Source organism: Aspergillus pseudotamarii, assembly GCF_009193445.1.
Source record: "Aspergillus pseudotamarii strain CBS 117625 unplaced genomic scaffold BDV38scaffold_10, whole genome shotgun sequence".
Lineage (NCBI taxonomy): Eukaryota > Fungi > Ascomycota > Eurotiomycetes > Eurotiales > Aspergillaceae > Aspergillus > Aspergillus pseudotamarii.
In genome coordinates, this window is record NW_022475024.1 from 591,035 (window position 1) to 606,400 (window position 15,366).

General features: G+C 48.2%; 5 protein-coding genes across 5 annotated transcripts; 3 read left to right on the forward strand and 2 right to left on the reverse strand.

The window, feature by feature from the left end:
* Nucleotides 1-22: 22 nt before the first annotated feature.
* On the forward strand, nucleotides 23-873 carry BDV38DRAFT_239580 (AhpD-like protein). The gene is made up of 2 exons (XM_032053776.1): nucleotides 23-511; nucleotides 570-873. The coding sequence occupies exons 1-2, from the start codon at nucleotides 298-300 to the stop codon at nucleotides 794-796; spliced, it is 441 nt and encodes a 146-aa protein (XP_031916939.1). The 5' UTR covers nucleotides 23-297; the 3' UTR covers nucleotides 797-873.
* Nucleotides 874-1,259: 386 nt separating this feature from the next.
* BDV38DRAFT_289929 (FAD-NAD(P)-binding-domain-containing protein) lies at nucleotides 1,260-3,281 on the reverse strand (the record flags this gene model as incomplete). Its single annotated transcript, XM_032061368.1, has 1 exon — nucleotides 1,260-3,281. One exon carries the CDS (start codon nucleotides 3,279-3,281, stop codon nucleotides 1,332-1,334), a length of 1,950 nt encoding a protein of 649 aa, XP_031916940.1. The 3' UTR covers nucleotides 1,260-1,331.
* Nucleotides 3,282-5,974: 2,693 nt separating this feature from the next.
* BDV38DRAFT_279854 (major facilitator superfamily domain-containing protein) lies at nucleotides 5,975-9,622 on the forward strand (the record flags this gene model as incomplete). Its single annotated transcript, XM_032059136.1, has 6 exons — nucleotides 5,975-6,058; nucleotides 6,123-6,280; nucleotides 6,340-7,326; nucleotides 7,380-7,511; nucleotides 7,566-7,719; nucleotides 7,892-9,622. The coding sequence occupies 6 exons, from the start codon at nucleotides 5,975-5,977 to the stop codon at nucleotides 9,620-9,622; spliced, it is 3,246 nt and encodes a 1,081-aa protein (XP_031916941.1).
* Nucleotides 9,623-11,577: 1,955 nt separating this feature from the next.
* Nucleotides 11,578-11,973, forward strand: BDV38DRAFT_279855 (uncharacterized protein; the record flags this gene model as incomplete). Its single annotated transcript, XM_032059137.1, has 2 exons — nucleotides 11,578-11,769; nucleotides 11,818-11,973. 2 exons carry the CDS (start codon nucleotides 11,578-11,580, stop codon nucleotides 11,971-11,973), a joined length of 348 nt encoding a protein of 115 aa, XP_031916942.1.
* Nucleotides 11,974-13,806: 1,833 nt separating this feature from the next.
* On the reverse strand, nucleotides 13,807-14,735 carry BDV38DRAFT_279857 (uncharacterized protein; the record flags this gene model as incomplete). The annotated part of the gene is made up of 4 exons (XM_032059138.1): nucleotides 13,807-13,926; nucleotides 14,022-14,462; nucleotides 14,546-14,587; nucleotides 14,682-14,735. 4 exons carry the CDS (start codon nucleotides 14,733-14,735, stop codon nucleotides 13,807-13,809), a joined length of 657 nt encoding a protein of 218 aa, XP_031916943.1.
* Nucleotides 14,736-15,366: the final 631 nt, after the last annotated feature.

Here is a 15,366-nt window from a genome sequence, read left to right on the forward strand (position 1 = left end):
GTTCAGGATTTGGTGTATGTGGATCTGTTGCATGTTAGCGCGATGACTGCAGACAGTGGATCTCGGTGACAGGGTCTTGCCTTGGCTGGACTCGGGGGACTGTTGACGATTCCCCATGTGAAGTAGTTATGAGGACATATTTGGCGCTTCCATCTGCCCCTCGGTTTGAGGAAGCGTGATTCAACAAGTCTAAATCTATCAGCCGTGATTTACGAGAAGAACTGAGGCACACGGCCTTGCTTTACCGACCCTGACTCCCATTATCGTATCTTTTATTACCTAATAAAATTTGTTACAATGGCCACTGATCCGAAAATCGATGAGTTGCACCGAGAACTCCTGGAAGAGGGGCTCAAGATGCGCCGAGCCGTCCTCGGTCATGAGTATGTCGACCGAGCATGGAACAATGCAACGCCATTCACGCGGCCCGGGCAACAGCTCATCACCGAGTACGCATGGGGCAATGTCTGGCAACGCCCCGGCCTGGATAGGAAACAGCGCAGTCTCTTAAGTACGTGTATCTCCCCGCCATGGGTGATTAAATGTAGCACATATTGATCTGCTTGTAGCAATTGGCATAATTATCGCACAGAAAGCGTGGCTGGAGCTGGCACTACACACTCGCGGCGCGATCAACAACGGTGTCTCGGAACTGGAGATTAGAGAGGCGGTGTTGCACTCAACAGTGTACTGTGGCACACCAGCCGGTGTTGAAGCAATGATGGTAACAGAAAGGACGATTAATGAAATGATTGAAAAGGGTGAATATAGGCGACCAGAGGAAACTGGGCTTTGAACAAGATTACTAGATATTGGGGTCGAGTCTTTCCTCTGTGCACCTTGCCTTGCGGAGTCTACCTTGTATGATTGTTATGAAATAGACAGTTTCACAATTTTATCGTATCTTTGAAGCTTCCTGTACCATTTTCTTTCGGACTCTTATTATGCGTCTCCGATGGCCATATGGGCGCTCAATTGAGTCACATTAGAACGTAAGGCAGATCCTCTCCGCCTGCCGTGGTCGGGGTCTGGCTCATGAACTTCGTCATGCAGAGCAGGTTAACCTCTGAGCATTCGAACACACGAGCGCTAATTCAGACCAAACAGTATAAGTGAAAAGAAGCAAGCGGCAAAGGAAATAATGTATGTCAGGGGAATGGGACGACAAGAGTACTAAGGACTGAAATATTATAATCCTACTAGATGCACCGATTGCGAGCCCGTCGAAAGCAACACCAAGTTCTTCAAATAAAGGTTGTATTCAAATTCATATCTATCATGCGCCAACATTATAAATCACGAAACCGTAAACATTCATTAACATTTTTGAATCAGACTCCAACTTCCAGAACAGTAACCTCGGAGACCTCAACATTTGGCCATGCCTTGATCTCCGTCTGACGCTCCACAACGGTATTTTCACTTACTGCCGCAGATAGAGCAGCTCGAGCCACTGCATCAGTGTCTGACAGAGTCACTGAGTTAACACCTGGTCTTGCTCCAGCTGCAGTGACCCAGTGGACACCTTCAGTGGGGACACCGACGGCGAACCGCCTTGCGTGTGCACGACCTTCTGCATCGATGAGACGGTACGGGCTGAGCGTGATATCGAGACCTCCGGTTTCGTAGCCGTCGACTGTGTGAGGGCGGCACTGGCCCGTCTTCAGCAGATGGGAGAGAAGCTCGTCGGCAGTATGTCTAAGGCTCGGCTCCGGTAGGCGTGCTTCAATGAGGGTAGTAACACGGACGTTCAGTCCGGGTACTTCGGGAGAGTACACAGTCCAGGCCCCATCCTCGGCACGGGCTTGTGGCCGTGGGCCGAGAACATCTAGAATGCCGGCCTCGATCAAGGCGATCATTTGCTCAATGCGCTGACGAGGGGGTCCGATGGACAGAAAGGCGTTTAGTGGTGTGTACCAGCGGTCCAGGTGGTCTCGGTGTGAGAGACCTGACAATCCGGCGTGGTCTACAATGAGTCGCAGCTCGTTGCGCAGATCGCGCATCACATCCAGTGCTGCCTTCAGAGGTCCGTTGACGTTTCCAAGAGAGGCCTCTTTGGCATCCTCCCGTAGGTACTCCAACATCCAGTCCCGCCAGGCACCAGCTGTAAAGGTGCGTTCGCCGTATGGTCGGGAAATGCGGTCCCAGGACCAGCGGTTCTCCTCAGTAATGCCGAAGTCGGTGAGGACTTGGGCTTCCTCAGGGCTCTTGTGTGCAGTGGCAAGGAAACGATTCCTAAAGTCACCGAGCTCGAATCCATGTTGTCTCAACAAGGCTTCGTAATAGACCGTTTCGACCTCCTTTGAGACAAGCGGCCAAATTTCCTTCAGGAAGTTTGGTGCGTTGCCGGAGTCGGCGCGCTGGCGGAAACCATCGATCACCTCCTCAGTGAAGATGAGTGGCATGTGACGGCCGTATGCGCCCTTTGCATTGTCACCGCGTGCTTGATATGGAATGCCGCGACGTGAGCCAGCGTACATGCGAGGCTCCCTTCCTGAGGGGTGGTAGCGCAATCCGTTAGGCGTACGAGTGAACCGACCGCCACGGCCTGTAGTCAGCAAGGCCATGTAGTCGAAGAAATTAAGACCGAGACCGCGCAGAAAGATTGGCTCGCCAGGCTTGAGGGAGGATAGGTCAACATCTGCGGGATTGGAGGGCGTGATATGACGCAGGCCATTCTGATCGGCATATGCAGTGAGCTGCTGTAACTGTGCATCGGCGACTAGCGGTAGATGGCCCTGGGCGAGAACCACAGCAGACAAACCGGACAAAGTGCGGCCAGTAGATAGAGTAAGCGTCTGGCGGCCATCCGGCGTGTCATCGAGGCTAGCTGCGCGGGCAGCGTGGACCTCAACCTCAACCTCAGGTGGGGCGTTGCGAACTACCTCGCGGAAGACCCATTCTAAATAATGGCCGTACTGTGCCCGAGTTGGGTATTCGTCCGGACCCAACCCAAGTTTAGCATCGGTTGCCCATTCATACAGACTTGGTCCCTCGCGTATCGGTCCCGAGCAAACCACGCTCTTGTCAGTGTACAAGGTAACTTGGGAAGTCACCGTGTTCATCAGTAGCTCCGACGACTGGGCGGTGCGCCAAACACGGCCGGCTCCTGGGGGCGATGGGTCGACGACGTGAACCGTTAGTCGCGCACCAGGCGCGAGGAATTCTGTCGCAGAAGCGCAGAGACGTTCCAGTGCGCTGGTTCCACGAGGTCCCATACCGATAATAGCGACGTGGGCATGAGCGGTGCCGGAGGGCGTGGCTGGAATGGAGTACTTCATGGTGAAAAGACTTTTTGGAGTTTGGTTTGAACTTTTGTGTTGGAATTTTATATAAGAGGACTGCTCTGAAAACGGAATCGTGCTAGTGAAAACTGTGAAGGGTATCTATGAACTTGAATTGCTTTTGTGAATTTGATGATTTTAGAAGTTGGTTCAAACATCAAACTTTTGATTTCGACCGTTTATATATACAATCCAGCATTGTAACAATTCTCTGGCTGCTCGATTTGCCATTGAGTCTGGACCACGACGATACCATACCCCCTGTCACAGTTCAGCTATAGTGGTTGATACATTCTTCAAAACATCACCCTCATGCACGATTCCGATTTTGTGATTTGACATTGTGATGCTCAACGCGTCACCTAAGGATCAGCTTGAAGCATCTCAAAAAGGAGGAACTGTGACAGTGCAGTGGTCATAATTGACATGCACTGTCAAGATTTACATACAAAAACGCATTATTAGTGGGTCTAAGACACAGAAAAAACACAAATGCCTACAGTTGGAAGCCGAATTAGGGTTTCCAGTTCAGTTCACCACAGCGGGTATGGCTGCGGGAAGAAGCGGCCAAGCTATGACAATGCATAGAGACTATGACACTGCATAGTGTGACAGTACTCAGTACGTGAAATATTTTCAGTGCAGATCCTACGCAGTTTATGATCTTCAGCGCCTTTGAACAAAACGGATGGGAGCCTTCGAGATCTAGAATGTCTGCAGCTGTATGCAGATACCCTTGGCGGACACGAGCCAAGTCATCCTTGAAAAACCGTTATGCATAACATCGGTTCATTAATTACGCCAGTGACCCACTCTTTGCTACTGGGATTATTTTTCGTATGGCGCAGAATAAGACCTAATCTGTTCTAGTCTCTCGTAAAACCCCCAGCTCAGGGTGCAGCTTGCACATCTGCATCTCAGCCCCAGGTAGGGCTATTGCCACTAGTAATTTATATTTTCTTCACGGAATCAAAAGCCTGCTTCCTGCATTAGCCTTGCCCTTCGCTCTTTTTTTGCTTTTTTTTTGGATTCCCTCGCTTCTTGTTTTCTTCACTGTCTTCAACTTCCTGATCAAGTAAAGACCCTGGTTGGCCACCCTGCAGTGAATACTCGGTGGGTACAGCAAGGAATTATCCTGCTAATGATAATACTAAGGTTATATCTATTAGGTGTTTGTTAGCACCTGCCTCAAATGGTAGCTAGTTGCGACCGCGCAATATGTCGGTGATTGCGTCAGAATCGGAGATCCGGCGAGAATATATGACCAATCCCCACTAGGGTCCAATTGCCCGACCTGTAAGAAAGTAGATCCTGAGAATACTAGACTCTGGGAGAATTACGTGCTTGTACGGATGATTAGAGTGGACTTCTACTCCGTATGCTGTTTTCTTATGTCTGCTAGACGGTAGGGCTAGTAGTAGGACTTGGTTGCATTTGATACAAATGTCATTACTGTCAATTAGGTTTTATTTATCGTGTTTACCAGTATGTTCACATTTTCGGATTTCTCTGGCTGCGTTCGGCGTATTATACTCTTTAAACGTCAGCTGCAATGCTGGGCGCCCAATTTATATATAATCATGTGTCTTCTACGCATTCATCCACGTAAACGCATCAAGAGCCCCCAGTTTAGATACCACATTATCCAATGCATACTCCTATATTCTGTCATTTACCTAGAAGTAAGAGCACATATGAGAATGCAATCCAGTTGCCAATGTGGCAGCGGCTGCAGAAGAATCAATTGTACAAATCTGGTCTGATATTTCTCTCGTGATAAGGATTACATAGCGAAGTCAGTCAGCGTGTGATGAGTACTTGACAGTTTACTTAGTACCTCTAGAAGTAATTCTTCTTTGGTCGTCTCTAACTTCTTTATTTTATGCTGCTTCCGCGGGCTCCAAGCGGTCTCCTGTGATAGTTCCTTTTTTAGCCTGAGTATCAACGAACATTTTTCATGCGATTAGTATGGAATTTAGAAAACCGTAGATCAAACACTCCAGGAAGGGATTGCTCAGAGATAGACTCTCTATCCCGCAAGGTTTTTTATTTCTTGTCACCCACCCGCTTTTCATGCGGGTACGGACACTATTACAGTAACCAGCGAAGCAATAGCCATAATAATCTAGGTACTGTGGCTTTGTCGAATAGTAACCATTTTTATAGTCAAATTGATTTACCACCGCTACCAATTTCTCAGAGTGGCCTCTATGCCTCAGTAAGAGCTGCGATGCGGCTTTTGGGCTGTGTTTATACACATTGAACTTCAAATACTTGGACTATTTCGGCCTGTACAGGACCTTTCAGCCAGATCTATCGGCTATTGCGGAGATCCAGGAAGAAAATCGTGCCGAGGCCATTTTGCATATGAATCATGATCGACCAAGGTGTTCGAAAACAGTACTGGTCTCACAACGTCCGCAATACCCGATACCTCCGCGGTGTCAGCGTTGCGCCTGGAATGCGAAATTAATTTTTTATAGGCGCCATGGGGGCTTGCCCAAAACATTATAGTATGATGTCTTTCGCCGTATGTCTCGCTTGACGGACTCTCGCCACCGCCTTGGTCTCTATTTGGCTTTTACGTCACTTTTCTGTTGTTGAACCGGCACACGAGACAGAGTCAAGTCTCTGACGCCGTATATACTTCCGGTGCGTGGCTTACATTGCCGCCAGCACCACTACGCAAAATGAGTCTCCCAATATGGAGTGAGAGCAGTGATAGGGGTTCTCAAACAGATAACACTGTTGAAAATAGTGACATCGAGGCGCAGGTATACTCGAAGATCAATCCCAATTGCCGGTAACCATACCAGAATAACTGATGGCCTGACCTAGACTAATATCTCTGAAAAGAGGTCAGAGCCAAGTTCACCTCTGTCAATGGGAGAAGGGAAAGCTTTCCCTCCACTATTACCAGACGAAGATGATTATATCGTTACATTCGACGGCCCGGACGACCCGGAACATCCCTTTAACTGGAGCTTCCCAGTGAAGTACGTAGATTTCCCAGATTATCTGATATCTAGGCTAACCCGAACCTTCATCCGTTTAGGCTCTATACCTCAGTTATGGTGTGCTTTGGCACATTTATCTCATCGTTCGCTAGCGCTGTATTCGCCCCAGGAACCGCTGGGGTAGCGAAGGCGTTTGGAGTGAGTACCGAGGTTGGGATCCTTGGTACGACTCTCTTTGTCCTCGGGTTTGCATCTGGCCCATTGATTTGGGCGCCTTCTTCCGAGCTGATAGGTCGGCGATTACCCCTGACTGTGGGTATGTTCGGTGTTGCGGTGTTCAGCATTGCATCGGCTGTCGCGAAAGATATTCAAACTGTCATCATCTGTCGCTTCTTTGCTGGACTGTTTGGCGCCAGTCAACTCTCGGTGGTTCCAGCCGTGCTATCAGACCTCTTCAATAATATCCACCGCGGGCCTGCTATCACTGTTTACTCACTCGCTGTGTTTGTAGGCCCTTTTAGTGGCCCCTTTATTGGCGGATTCATCTCCTCTAGCTTCCTTGGCTGGCGATGGACACTCTATATTCCAGCGTTCATGGGTTTCGCATGTTGCAGTGTATTTGTACTCTTCCTGAAAGAAACCTATGCTCCATGCCTCCTCATCTCAAAGGCAGAAGCTCTCCGTCAACAGACCTCCAACTGGGGGATCCATGCTAAGCAAGAAGCGGTTAAAGTTGACTTTCAGGAGTTGCTTGAGAAGTATTTTACGCGGCCCTTGCGAATGTTGATCACCGAGCCGATTATCTTGGTTGTCTCCCTCTACATGTCCTTCATTTACGGACTCGTGTACGCCCTGCTGGTAGCCTATCCCTACGTATTCGAGTCAGTCTATGGAATGAATCCCGGACTCAGCGGCCTCACCTTTTTTGGGCTGATCATTGGCCAAGTGTTAGCATGCGGATTTGTTCTGTCTCAGCAGTCCATCTACGTGAAGAAGTTGATAGCGAACAAAAACGTACCTGTCCCCGAGTGGCGGTTGCCGCCTGCTATTGTCGGTGCCCCGATTTTCACCGTGGGAGTATTTTGGTGAGCAGGCCGGTAGAATATTTGAAACGACACAATGCTAACGCCAGGATTAGGTTCAGCTGGACTGGCTTTACTTCGACAATTCACTGGCTTGCCCCCACTGCATCGGGTGTTCTGATCGGGTTTGGCATCCTGTGTATCTTCCTTCCCTGTTTCAACTACCTGGTCGATTCCTATCTGCCGCTGTAAGTTACAAGCTAGTATATGGTGAGATCTGAAAGTGCTGACGAATTTGGTAGCGCCGCATCTACTGTTGCTGCAAACATTATCCTCCGATCTAGCGTCGCCGCCGGCTTTCCACTATTTGCCAAGCAAATGTTCAAGAATCTTGGGGTGCAGTGGGCGGGCACTCTGATAGGATGTTTGGCGGCCATTATGATCCCGATCCCGGTGGTATTTAAGAAATATGGGCCACGATTAAGGGGGAAGTCGAAACTTATGCCATAACGGTGTATGTACATATGTTTTTCCCATCAGAATAGAGATTCCCATAGACATCACATGCTATAATCACTGAGATGCCTGGTCACGTGGTAGGGTTATAAGACGCTCACATAAGAATAAGAAGAGCCGTTCCCGCCCGCGGTTTCTGCCGCTTTCCGTCCCCCCGCCATTGCTTTTTAAGCCTGTCTGCGTATCGCCTCACTACTACTCCCTCCCAATGCAGAGTGCTATGGCGAGCAATCCTGGCCCTTCAAAGCGCAAGCGATCGCGCTTTGCCTGTGAACCTTGTCGCGAACGGAAAAGAAAATGCAATGGAGAGTCCCCCTGTTCAACCTGCAGCAGTTGGGGCTATGATTGTTACTACCAAAATGAGCGTCGCATGAAGCCAAAGCCCACTGGTATAATGGTAGATCTTCCTGCCATTCCTGGGCCAAGTCCTGAGCATACAGGCTCTTACACCGAGTCATTGGAAGCGAACTCGGGTGCGGCGTTTGTTAGAAAGATTGGTCTCAAGATGGACCCAGCAAACGCGCCCAAATTGAATCTCTTCGGCTGGAATGTGGGTAGACGCAACCCCCCTTCTGGTCTAGCGACTGGCGCGGTTTTGGCCGTACCCATAGTCGATATTCTCTCGCTGAACCATATGAAGACCCTGGCGAATGTCTACTTTGCCAAGGTAGATCCATGCTATGGGTTCATCGACTCGGCAATGTTCTTTCGCCGCTTGGAGGGTCGTTGGCAGTCATCTGCAGAGGGCGATTCATATGACGGCGTGCTCGCAGGGGTTGCTGCCCTTGGGGCGCTCTTCTCCGAGATTACTATCAATATTACCGAAGCTCACCTGGTGGAACTGACGCGCTCTATCACAGACACACATATCGGGTCTACAGCCCCATCAGTAGAAGTGGTGACCGCGTGGGCACTTCGGGTGATTTATATGCGCATGACAGCACCACCATACCCAACCTGGATTGCAAGTTCCACCTTGATGCATCTAATCGAAGCTTCCAAGCTTCACCAAAGCTTCTCATGCGACTCATATGATCTCGACACTCGGCAACGGCTGATTGGAGTCGCCCAACATTTGAATCTCTGGATCTCGTACGATTTGGGCCTCTCCAGGGTTTCGTTCCCCCACGAGGCGGTAGCACTGCCCTCGCCAAGACCTGGAGATTTTACCGTAGAACTTCTCGGTCTCTTGCCGCTTTCCACCAGCCTGGGGCCTGAGAATCGACGACAAGATGAAGAGATCGAGGAATTCCTGCTGCAGACGTTAAGCCGTAACCACACTCAACCACCATCTATTCTCGCTCAATGTAATCTGGTCCTCTGTCTTCTCCGGCGCTTACATATGAGAAACCTCATGACCTCCCCCGCTACGATGGAGCGAGTTGTGGAGCAACTGAAGCGAAGCCTCGGGGCCGCGCGCCGTATGGCTTCGGATTGTTCCCCGTGGCAACATGTGGCCAATGTGCCATTTCAAATGATTAGTATTCTCCTTGAGATGGATACGAGTGCAGCATTGGAGCTTCTGCCGGAAGCGATGCAGACTCTGAAACTGGTTTCTGCCACTTACGACACCGAAAGTATGAGAGAAGCATATGGGACCGCACGTCTACTTATTCTTCTCTACCAGCGCCGCCGGCGTTCGGACACTAGGTTGCTCAGTGGGCTGTTAGAAGATCATCACGAGCCATCCACCACTGAGTCACCGGCTCAGCCGATGATTCCCACGTCTGACGAAGTATCATGGTTGGAGGGATTGGTCGCAGACGTACCGAGCTTGCACGGCCTCGACTTTGGTCAGTTTTTACAGCTCTCTCCGAACACGCCGGGAATGTGGAGTCGATAGAACTATGATACTAGTTCCACCCTTGACATACTTCCTTCTTCGCGAGCTTTACAGCTGGTCTCATCGCCCTCCGGGCTATCCTTGTCTTGATGCCAGTGAGTCACCTACCTAGTGAATAAAACTAAGCGGATTTGGCGGATCAAGCTACTCCACAACCCGAACGACGTTCTATGAGAGGACACGCGACGCGACAAGCCCCGGGAGTTATCGTAAGGCCAAAGCGAAGAAGCCAGAAACTCCAAGCGTGGACCCGTTGCCGATCTTCATCGCTTCAGGCCGCTCTCTCTTCCGCTCTTGTCGTCCACATACAGCACCAGATATTGTGTTAGACGTGAACACATATATTGGTAATCATGAATGATCGAGCGTTCCATTCCAGTTCTTCCCACATCGATACCCAGAAAAGCGACATCAACACATCTGTACAGTGAATCCTACTTGAAACCTGCCTTATGCAAAGTGACTTATTTATCTTAAGTTTCATTATCATACAATCAGTGTGCTACTTGACACTAAATCATCTATTTTCTAAGTAATCTATGTAACAATATCACTTTTGAGTATATAGCTTCAAATCATAATAATACTCAAATTAAGACTTGTTGTAGAGGGAACCATAATGACAAAGTATCGTATCCAACATCTGCCCACTATTTGACTGCTACCTGCAGGTTAATTTGTCGTAAAACAAGATAACAAAGTATCCTGCGGATGTGTTGGTAAAAGGCTCACCCAATCACATTGTTGATACTAGCATGGATACATGTTTTCTCCATGGATTTAAAATTGATACAATATCAACAGGGTGTAAGTCTAGCATATTCTTCCTTTAAGAAAGGATGAGGAACGAATCAGGTGCTGATGTGAACATAGAGTGGTAGAAGTAACTACTAAAAATGTTATATACGGATTATCTAGTGAATCCACAATGGATATGACAAGTCTAAAGATAATTCCCTTCGCAGTTCCTGAATCGTTGAAGAGGGGATATTGTGTATATAGGCAGAGTTCAAGCTACTATGTTACTGCACTTTTAAACCTTATGCACCTCAAATATTGTCGAAGCTGCTCATAGGAGAGTAAATGTTGGCGATTCCGCTCCGAGTAGCCGTTATCATTCTAGATTCAATTGACTATTATAAAATAGTCTATGAAAGAAACTTTTCAAAAAGCGTACCTGTCCGCTTGGCACATATCTGGGGTAAGCTTAAAGGGGCCTTGTGATCTCATATGTCCCGGGGTAGAATTGATCTAGATTCGAAGCGATTTTCACGAAAAGCACGATTCTTAGTAAATAGTGGGCATTGATTGATCTCGGCCTTTGCCATTGTTCGTCGGCTCCGATTAACTCTACAGTGGACCATATCCTCGCAACATCGTGCATATATACCTTCTCGCCTCTGGTATAATTTAGAAGTTCTGCAAGAGGAACAGGAATGCCTCCACATGTAACCTTGCCAGACTCTCCAAGCCTCTTAGAAATAGCTCTCCGTATAGTTAAGTGAGGAAAATTGTGTCTTGATTGTGCAGAAAACGTGGAAATAAGTAGCACATTCACTCTAGAACTTCTATAATCCATCTTTATACATGAGCCACGCAATCGGTACATGGGAGCCAGCCATTGTTAGGAGGTGACTTGAGAATGTAGATGGTATATCGAAGGTGTATGCACCATCTTGTCAGGACAATCATCTCACGGACGAAGCTAAAAGTCGTATAGTTTGCCTACTTCATCATAGTTGCGATTGATACGGGATTTTCACATTGTTATCTGACGACCAGATTCTACTGCCAAATTCTAATTACCTCGTTGGGGAACTACATGGCCAGATGCTTGATGAACCCAGTTATATAATTTCCCTTTCCTTCTGTCAGAACGCACCCAGACAGGCATCAATATCCCCCACCCTCCAATCCGCCCTTTTCCAAACACCGTTGGCAACTACCCCAGCAGTATGCGACTCCGCTGGCTTGTTTCTACCCAACTGGCCATAGGCTCCATAGTAGCCAACTCTCTCCCGGAAATCCCCAATGAGGCTCGCTCGATTTTTCCCACCCCTTCTCCACGCCCTCGACGCTTTGCGCTGAGTCAGGGCATATGCCCGAAATGTCTCCGCCCATGCCCTGAGTCCCGTGAAGAGTTCACAGTGAGCTTACATTCTTGATACGTCCATTGCGCTGCTAAGCAATAATAGTTTAACCAAGTTTTCGATGCTTTAACCCTACCAGATGGATTTGTTGTCGATGCTGCCGAAACATTTGGACAGGGGTTTGGCGACTTGGTGGCCGGCAAGACCTTCCGTGCTGTTTTAGAAATTTCCATCATAGGTGTTTATGCGATTATCAAGTAATGTATTGAGAAGCCTACTTTCCAAACCGTCTTCCATACTATTCAGAAAGGAATCTCCGATTTCCCGGGATACCGGGTTGTTCATGAAGAATGGGGGTTCTTGAAAACACCCCTGAAGGACAAAACGGTGATAGGAGATGCCATCGATGATGTGGAAAAGGCTGAAGGCTGGTTTTCCACAACCTAGTCGCATGGTTTCCAAGGCAAAATATTCCAACTTACATCGAGGATGGCATGAAATACCCGTCTGACAACCCATTGTTCTTCATCTGAGGAATTGGTGTGAACACGGCCCAGCGTCCAACCATTCTCGACATGCTTCTGGTGCTGCCTGGAGTAGGAGAGCTTACACGGAGGGAGTTAAATCCATCGCCAAGGTAATGGAGGCTTCCGAAAAAGCAGCCAAATTCGCCGACGCTGCTAAAGGCATAAAGTATGAAGTGGCGGCTGCCAAGTACACTGCCAAGTCTAGAAAGGCGGCCAGTGATACACCCTATCAAGGGGAAAGACTGAGTCAATCAGCTACGGCTAACCATCATCCTGTGAAAGGGGAATCCACAGTACGCAAGGACATCACGACCGTCGAAATTTCCTTCGTTCCTAATAAAGATGCAAAAATTGTGGAAGATGCCGAGCTCAAAGCAGCCAACTAAGCCGAGCTTGATAGAGCGCTCGAAAGCACAGGGAGTGAACCTGATGCAGCTTCTCGGGCGGCATGTAAGCAGATACCGGGACCAAACTGTCTCAAGAACGGGGGCAAGCTACAATAGAAAGTGTTTGATGGTGTCCGGACGCTTGAAGGCCTTGTGGAAAATATTCTCGCATACGGCCAAGTTGAGAAAGGGGATGGCCTATTCTATAGCAGTCTTGATGGCCAAAATGGAGTTACACTCTCGACTCAACATTATAAAAGTTATATTCAGAAAGCCACTCGACGCCAAGGATTTGCGATGGATTGTGTGGCGGATAAAACATGGTCAAGGGCCCAAGTGGGCAAGATGAATGCACTAGCAATGATCGATCGATTCGGACGTCGACGTCCCAAGCGTTTGCTGAGACTCCTGAGGGTGAAGTATACTTTTTCACCCGATCATGGTTGGATAGAACTGCGTTTCTGGCTATTTCAGTATGGGGAGGTTGGAGTATCCTGCTCTGACTAGGAACCCCGGCGCCACTAGAATTGTCCAAGTGGACCCCTTCACGGAGAGTGATCTGGGCTATACAATTTGGACTCCCATCTCTGAGCCCCCAAAGTCGGGGAGCGTGGCTTGGGATAAGATCAGGGGCTTTGGTCATTGAGGAAGCGTCACTTCCCAACCGTTGGTTCATTTCTTTCTGACTGCTCTTCCCACCGGAATCATAGTGCAGTGGCCATTCCTGGGCCTACTATGGATCAGGTTAACAAATCATACTGTGCTTTGGCTGTGCATTTAATGTTGGTAGAGTTGTCGGTTTTTGCTATGATGAGGCAAAGTAGCCAAAACAAACTACCCATTCATTATATGCTGCTGAAAGTAAGCGGGGACACTAACCTCCCTCCCTCACTCGATCGCTTGGTCGACATTAAACGATGCCAGGTAATTTCCAACACTCAAAAGAAAAAAAGAAAAACATACAACAGGAGGGATTCGCTGGTGGTCACCCACCCAACTACTAACCTCCCGGCGTGTGGCTTAAGTACGGCTGAGCGGACGGGAAGCCCTGTTCTCCACACCCTATGGTCGTATGTACTGAGTCTCTTGTTGCAACATACTATCTCGGTGTTCTCATATTCTGAAGCCGATCGGCTATACAATCTAGGTTTATTTGTTTTCAAACTAATGCTACTAAATGTTCACTGTGGCTGTTCATAGTCAAGCACGAGCCTCACACACAAACATCGGCCTCCAGCGTCAACAACAGCTGCCCGGCGGGTGAAATAACGTTTGTTATCGATCAATTCGAAACCCCAAATCTTGAACCAAATGGTAGTCAGCTCATGGATCAAAAATACAGACTCCTGGGGGAACATCGCTGGAGATTCAATCATTGGTCGCCAGTATAACGTACCTGCTCAGATGCCCAGCCAGAAGAAACGCTCCGTTCAAAGGTATGTACCCAAGCGCCGTTGGACTCTTCACATAAAAATCCTGCTCCATCGCGAGAATCAATGTGAGTCTCACCCCGTAGAAACCTCTTGATTTCTTGTGCATCATCTACATCAATCTGCAACTCAAACTCCGGGCGGACATGACCGCCCTTATCTGGAGCACCATGGACAAACTCGCTCCGACCTTGAACTTTACCAAAGAAGTAGTCCTCATGCTCTTTGTTTTCCCAAGTCAGCCTTCGTTTCTCAGTCGTACCAGCTAGCCTCCCGGACGTGGTTTGATTGCAATCGATGTTCGTTATGGGCTTCCCGGTCTCAGACTCATTTGTCTCGTATGTTGTAATGTTAATATGAACTGTTACCACTGCCAGAGCCTTGCGAAGTAACCAGGGAATCCCTTGCTGAATGCGACCGTACCATCATTAGCTATTTCGTTTGTCCCACAAGCCAATAAATTCAGGATGACGTGAAAACTGGCACATACCAGTTTCAGGATATGGTCTGTTTCGCCCGTCAAACTTCTATTCTGCGTAGTACCATGATATAAGTATAGGTAGTCTTTATAACCAGAAGTTGAGATATGTGCAGGGCAAAACACATCACGTGTGGTGCATTCTTACGATGGTCCAATTGCCATTGAGGCTTCCAATCATTATATGTGCGGGAGTAGCCATGGTCTCGAATCGAACTCTCGAGTTTAAATCGCAAGTCACAGCGGCTATCGGAGGAAAGGAAACTGTAGCAAAAGAAGAAAGCCTCTCGCAACAAGTTATCTTGAAGGAAGCCCTGGTAGCGAATACTCGCGTAATAAATATGGTAGGAAGGGCTGGATATGATACACCTACTCCTAGTCACTGAGTATTAGGTTACGTATTTGACACATGACGTCCAGGTCCCATATGTATCCCAGGTAACCGAACATAATTGACTCTGATAGATTACTGTGAAAGGAAATGATAATGTGACCAGTTCCTTATTGCTACTCTGCATCCCTAAGATCCCTATTTGACCAAGCTACCCGAACTCAATATGATCGGCCTAGGCACATTGACCAGAATGCTGCTTACACATTTCCAAATGATTGGAAATACAATACCGAGAACACCTTCCAATTCCAAGCATGTGGCTGCATGGGGGCGCTCTTTATTTTTTACTTTTTATTTCTATTTTAGATTTATTTATTTTATTTTCTATCTTCCCTGCAGGCCTCCACACTTAGCTACAGCCCTAGGTATAGGATCCACCAGCTCAGCTTCTGTCTTGCCGCAAGGGATATATCCCTTATGTGCAAGGAGTGGGACAGCG